The sequence below is a fragment of the Panthera uncia genome (genome assembly GCF_023721935.1).
Source record: "Panthera uncia isolate 11264 chromosome B3 unlocalized genomic scaffold, Puncia_PCG_1.0 HiC_scaffold_1, whole genome shotgun sequence".
NCBI lineage: Eukaryota > Metazoa > Chordata > Mammalia > Carnivora > Felidae > Panthera > Panthera uncia.
In genome coordinates, this window is record NW_026057582.1 from 93356791 (window position 1) to 93363863 (window position 7073).

Below are 7073 nucleotides of genomic sequence, written 5' to 3' on the forward strand. Positions count from 1 at the left end.
ATATGAGGAAAGCTAGAGGCTAAGGGTCATAAACTTAGCAAGTGGCCTTCACAAGCTTTGAATCCAGATAGTATGTTTCTTGAGGAAGTGTCTTTAGTTGCTCTGCTCATCTTCCTACCTGGGATCTCAGGAGACGACTCCCAAATCCAGGACAGTCTGATTGGAAATAGAGTGCCCTGTTTGTTTGTTTGTTTGTTTATGTTTATTTATTTTTGAGAGAAAGAGAGAACAAGCGAGGGAGGGGAAGAAAGAGGGGGACAGAGGATCTGAAGCAGGCTCTGCGTGGACAGCAGTGAGCCTCATGCAGGGCTCAAACTCATGAACCAAGAGATCATGACCTGAGCCGAAGTTGGATGCTCAACTGACTGAGCCACCCAGATGCCCCAAGAGTGTCCTGTTTCTACAGAGACCATGTGCATGACTCAAAAATTCCAGCATTTTAATATTCATATGATATTCCCCGGACCAACTCTGACATCCAAATGTAACATGAATACTTTGTCTAGCTCTGCATCCAGGGAGTTGACTCATGCTAGCTATGGATCCAGTGGGATGTCATTATGGCTATGGGGGCAAAGGACAGCTCATGATACTTAAAGGAGTGGTAAAATCTGCAGAAGCTGTTAATCAAAAGACACATCCAGCCTTCGAGAGGGCCTGATCACAGGTACACTGCAGCACAGGAACCACCACTGACATGATCTTTTGCCACACCAGCACTGACAGGCTCTTCACACATCACACATCACACAAAGCTGGGCATTCCTATCCTCTTGTCCCTTCTCCCGTCAGTTCCCTAACCACCTTGCCACACGCCGTCCTGGAGCTCCCAATTCTTACTGTTTCTATCCAACCACCTACAGATGGACTTTCCCTCCTTCTGTTCTCCTCTCACTCCTCCCTCTCCCTTCCTGATTTCTCTCTCCTTCCTCTACTTCTCTTCCTCTTCCCATCTTGAGGTTTTTCTCTACTGGTTGATGCCTTAGGCTCCAACCACTTTTCTTCAAGTTTCTCATCTTTGCCCAGTGTCTATGCTGACACCCATGAAACCAAAATGGTGAATTACTGGGGTGCATGGGTGGCCCAGTTGATTGAGCATCCGACTTCAGCTCAGGTCATGATCTCACGGCTCATGAGTTTCAGCCCCAAAGGGGCTCTCTGCTGTCAGTGCAGAGCTCACTTCAGATCCTCTGTCCTCCTCTCTCTGCCCCTACCCTGCTTGTGCACATGCTCTTTCTCTCCCTCTCAAAAATAAAATAAACATTTAAACAAAACAGAAAATCACTTTCCAGTGTTCTCCCAGCCATGCTGGATGCCCAGGTATGCAGCACAGGGCACTTGATGCCTTCATTAGGGCAGTGTGTGGGGTGGGGGGGTGCGGTACAAATAGTGGACCCACAGCACCAGCCAGCCACTCTGGATGACCCCCCATGTGCCCTCTCCCAGGCTCCTCCCACAGGGGCTGTGCCCCCTCCACATACATCCCAGTTACCCTTCATACATTGTGGCAGCCACAGCCAGCAAGGACCCTCACCGTTCCATCCTCCAGCAAAAGTCGCAGGACTTTGTCACCAACTTTGTAGTCCTTTGCTATTTCAGCAGACTTCCAAACTTCTTCAGGATCAGGAATCCATACCCTGTTGTACTGACCAACAGAATAAAACAGGCTTAATTTCAGAACTTGGAAAACAAAAACACAGATCATTAGATAATTAGACTCAGGGATATTTCTGTCTACTCAGTTCCTTCATTAGGAGTATTTTACCTAATTTTTGTTTATGAAGTAATCTTTAGTATGTCTACAGTGCACCAGGCCTAGCTGCTTCCTTTCATAGGCAACGGAATTCCCAAAGCCTCCTAAATACTCCTGGGAAACTAAAAGCCTGGGAATGGAAGGGAAATCACGAGTCCCTTAACGGGAAGCTCTGGGCACTATCTGTAAGAGTTGGAGCAGAGGGATTTGGTTCACCACGGATTGGCTGAGGGGCTGTGGGCCAGACACTTAACTTCTTACACCGTGTTCTTCTCATCCACAAAATGGGTACAGTCCCTACTTCACAGGTTTGCTGCCAGGTTAAGTTAGACTGTGTCGTTGAAAGCACTCTGCCAGATGCTATGAAGTGTTGTTACAGCAGTGTTATTTCAGCACTGGTTGGTAGAAGCCAAGTATTCCTGCTGCGGCAAGTGTAGAAATCCAGATGTAGCTGTGGGGGCACCTGGCTCAGTGCTGGTGGATAAGTCTTTAGGCAGAACCACACTGCTATGTACTGGATCAGGTCCCCCCACCCCTGAGCTCACCACAAATTCTTATGTTGAAGCCCTAATCTCCAATGTGACTGAATTTGGAGACAGGGTCTGTAAGAGGGGGTGAAGGTTAAATGAGGTTATAAGGCGCTCATCTGATGATGGGATAAGTGTCCTTGTAAGAAGAGACACCAGAGAGCTCACATGCATGCTCTCTCTCCACCTGCATGCACCAAAAAAGGCCATGGGAGTACACGGTGAGAAGCAGCTGTCTGCACCCTTGGACTTCTCAGCCTCCAGAACTGTGAGAAAATGGGCATCTGTTGTTTAAGCGCCAAGTCCACGGCATACTGTTAGGCAGCCCTATCAACTAACCCACGTGTCTAATACTCACACTGGCACACTGATGAGGGGCCGTGTCTCTCTCCAGAACTCACCAAGACACCTGAATGCTGCTCAAGATGAAGATGAGGTGGCCGCCATGTTTGTAGACTGCAGCTGTCATAGGTCCATGATTAATTCCTTTCTCTCCCCTCTGCAGTAATCACCCGGACCCCACATCTCACACTCTCCTGCAGTGGGCCGTTCCTCTGTTTGCTCGTCCATTCATTCACTCGTTCATTTACTAAACACTTGCTAAGCATCTATTATGTATATGTGCTGAGTTACCCGGAGGGAAAGGCATTCCCTCTTAGTCAGCATGGTCTCCCTACTAACCCAGCCGATCTCTAACCTGGAGCTGCATGTGTGCATATGTGTATATTTGCATCTCTTTGCTCATCAGGCCCGTGGTCTACTGGTGCCTGGTGACCATGAGTAAATATTCCTTTCTGTTGAGAGATTGTACCTTCAGGAGTTTTCAGTCACAAAAAGATTCTGAGCAATAAAATTATGACATTTTAATTTTCCTTATTATAGTTCTATGCATTTTCTACAAGTTGCATGTAATACTCTTAGAATAAACAATCTTTAAAAGAAAATGTCAACATATATGTCCACAAAAAAAAAACTTGAACATAAATGTTCATAGTAGTTTTATTCATAATAACCCAAAACTGGAAACAGACTAGATGTCCATTAATAGGAGAATGAGTTAAAAGACAAACAAAACTGTGGTATATTCATACAATGGAATACTACTTACCAACGAAAAGAATCAACTACTGATATAAGCAAGAACATGAATGAATTTCCAAAACATTAGGTTGAATCACAGAAACATTACACAAATGAGTATGCTATGTATGAATCCCCCCTCTTTTTTTTTTCAGAGAGAGTGAGCTTGAGCACATTAGCACAAGTGGTGGAGGGGCAGAGGGAGAGAGAAAATCTTAAACAGACTCTACGCCCAGCCTGGAGCCTGATGTGGGGCTCAGTCTCACAACTGTGAGTGAGATCATGACCTGAGACGAAATCAAGAGTCGGATGCTTAACCCACTGAGTCACCCAGGCACCTCCATGTATGAATCCCTTTAAATCAAGTGCTAGAACAGGTAAAACTAATGTAAGGTGGGGAAAACATAGGAACAGCAGTTGCCTCTGGGAGTAAGTAGGGCTGGGGAGTGAGTGGGAAGGCTCTCATGGGAATGTTCTGGGGGTGATGGCAACATTCTATACCTTGAAAGGGTTTGGGTTACATGGGTGGTCAGCACTTTTCAAACATCACTGAACACAGATGTGAGACTGGTGTTTCACTATCTGAAAATTTTACACAAAGAGCCAAACAAATATGAAACTCTTAACAATAGACATACTAAAATATTTAGGAGGACACGTAGCGATGTAAGCAGTTTACTCTAAGATGCTTTAAAAAATAAGACGGCCCAAGGACTGGAGAGAAGAATAGACATGTAATACAACAAATATGGTAAAATGTTCATGGTAGAATCTAGGTGGTAGGACAGATGTCCGCTATAAAGTCCCTTTGACTTCAGTGTATACTTAAAATTTTCATATGCTGTTGGAGGAAATAAAGAAAAGTATAAAACAAGTTTCAGAGTGCCAGTACTAGACTAGGACCGAGTTGATTAAGGAGCACAGGTGTTTATCTATTAGTTAATATGAATTGACTTACTTAAGCAAAGAAAAATATATATTTCATTGGCTATCAATCATGAGTCCCTAAGTCATTTGGGTTGTTTTAATTCTTGATAGGTAGCTGAGAGAGAGGTAAGATTTCAGACACAGAGACAGAGAAAATGGAAGAACGACCTAGAGGGCAATGATACACAGTTAGGTATACATGTCCATGCAGGTAGGTGGATAGAAGCCTCATAAACACACTCACACCCACTCACACATACTTGTTGCCATGGGCTACCATGTTCTACTTCAGTCTGCTATCAAAAACATTTATTGCTCAAAAAGAATGAAATCTTGCCATTTGCAACTACATGGATGGAACTAGAGGTTATTAGGCTAAGCGAAATTAGTCAGAGGAAGACAAATATCATATGACTTCACTCATATGAGGATTTTAAGATACAAAACAGATGAACATAAGGGAAGGGAAGAAAAATTATAGAAAAACAAGGAGAAGGACAAAACATAAGAGACTCAAATATGGAGAACAAACAAAGGGTTACTGGTGGGGTTGTGGGAGGGGGGATGGTCTAAATGGGTAAGGGGCATTAAGGAATCTACTCCTGAAATCACTGTTGCATTATATGCTAACTAACTTGGATGTAAATTTAAAAAATAAATTAAGTAAAAATTAAAAAAAACATTTATTGCTAATCTCATAAAGCTGAAATCATTAATGGAATATCCCAATATATTATGAAGTGGCATGACAGAATTTTAGGTCCTAGATTTAGGGTCCTGGGAGATCGTCTGCTCCAGGTTGTCTGTCATAGTTCTTTTTAAAGCCAAAGAAAGCTGACTTCAAATGAAATGGTGGCAGCCTGCTCTGTGAAACAGGTGAAAGTAGGAGGAGGATCCCAGTTGGGGGCTACAGCTGAGATCCCTGAGATCCTCCCACAGAAGCCAGGAGTTCTGAGAAGTAATGTTAAGGTCACCAAAGCCAATCCAAGCCTTTTGTTTTATTGACCCCAAAGATGTCAGCAGCTCATCAAACACCACACAAAGTCTCAAAAGCCAGGATTCCATGGAGCCAGGGCCTGCAAATCCTACTTTGAACTGCTTGTTAATTAAATAAGTCTGGCTTTGAAAATAATCTTGAACTCTGAACATGCAACTATCTACTTGAGAGCACACAGGCTGGTTTGTTTCAGCCCAAAGCAGAATTCAATGGTAGGCAGTATTAGGATATGTATGGAACTGAAAGCTGGCTTCTTTTGAGGGGTGGTGCATACAAACGGCCTCCTCAGCCCCGACTCTCCAGGCCACCCACACCTTCCAGGCCTGGTGCCTCTGCCAGCAATGCTGCCAGTCACCTAGGGCCCTGCAGCTGCAACCCAGCCTGGTAAGTAAACATGATAAAGTTTATCCAGTTGCATGTCAGTTACACCCATTGGGTCCCTCCCTCCTTCCTCACATTCCTCGACCCACAAGGCAGTGCTTCAACCGGGAGGAAGAGTTCGCTTTGCAGAATTTAGACAAACAAACGCAGTCTGTGCAAACAGTGTGACTAGCTCTCATGTGATTTCCCCGGTATGACTTGTTCCTGTGGAGCAGGAGCCTCCGGACTCAGACTGCCTGCCAAGCCCTCAAGGGACGGGCCTGCAGTGGGGGGGGCCACGGAGCAGAGGTGCCTGCCTCCCACACCCTTCCTGCAAATACCCTCCCACAAAGGGAAATCGTGCTGTACCTTTATTTCCAAGCCAAGGGAGGCTCAACAATGAGGCAAAGACTTAGGAGCGTGACCCTTAGGAAGTGATTTGTCTTCGGGAACATCTGAATACCCCACCCTACATGCTCAGATGAGAGGAGAGGGCATCTTCTCATGTTGCCTGCCTATTTGAAGGCATCAACTGATGTCAGCCACAGAAAGGGCTTGAGGACTTTACAGGAAATAGGGAATACCACACATTTCCTTCCTAGCAGCTCTCTGGACTGGGAGAGAGTCTCCACTTTCCCAGTCAGCCAGGCCAGGGCAGTGATACTATGCTCCCTTCGCTGCCCCTCCCTCACCCCTCCAGGCCCTTCCCAGGCTCCCTAGCCTCCCCTCTGTCTCCCAGTGTCCTTCCTAGCCCCTCTTCCTGACAGGCTTTCTCTAGAGAGTGTCCTCCATTCCCATGATTTCAGGGACTGCCCTGGCACCTGTGCACGTGAGACCTCCAGCCCAGATCTCTCCACAGGTCTAGACCACATGTCCAGTGGTCTCCCAGACATCAGCCCCTAAATGTCCTTGGACACTCATGAATTCTAAGCTCTAATGACCATTATGTCTATCCCAAACCCACTCCTCCTCAGTTCTCTTGTCCCTCAAATCAAAAACTTGGGACAGTGCTGGGTTCCCTTCCCTCCCTCCACCCTCAACAACCAAATGGTTATCAGGTGCTGGAAAGCCTACATCTTAAGTCTCACCTATCTGTCCCATTCATCCCACTGCCATGGCCATCAATCAGCTCCCCCTCCCCCAACCCCACCCCCACCAATCTTCTCTTGACAGATGTTACAGTCTGCTGAGTGCTTCCTCAAGCAGGTAAAGCACCAGGTTTCTGTGGTCATACAGATTCCCTCACCTGCACCTGAATCAGAATTTCCATGGGTGGGCCCCGGCAAGATGAAAGCTTTAAAATTCCCACCCCCAGTCCCTTATAGATTTTGATGAGCAGCCAGACCTTGGAAGCCACTGTCCTAGCCAGTTTTCCTCCTCAGGCTTCCTTGCCTCTTCAGTCCACCCTCTGCCAGCTGCCACCCAATCC

The 7073-nt window shown here is 46.0% G+C and overlaps 1 protein-coding gene across 1 annotated transcript in view; it reads right to left on the reverse strand.

Annotated features, from left to right (window-relative positions):
• Window positions 1-4487, reverse strand: part of MYO5C (myosin VC) — a 95063-nt gene extending 90576 nt beyond the window's left edge. Inside the window, exon 1 of the mRNA XM_049613636.1 lies at window positions 1535-4487. Within this exon, the coding sequence (XP_049469593.1) occupies window positions 1535-1705 (171 nt within the window). The 5' untranslated portion in view covers window positions 1706-4487. The remainder of the gene's footprint in view (window positions 1-1534) is intronic.
• Between the last annotated feature and the right edge of the window lie 2586 nt (window positions 4488-7073).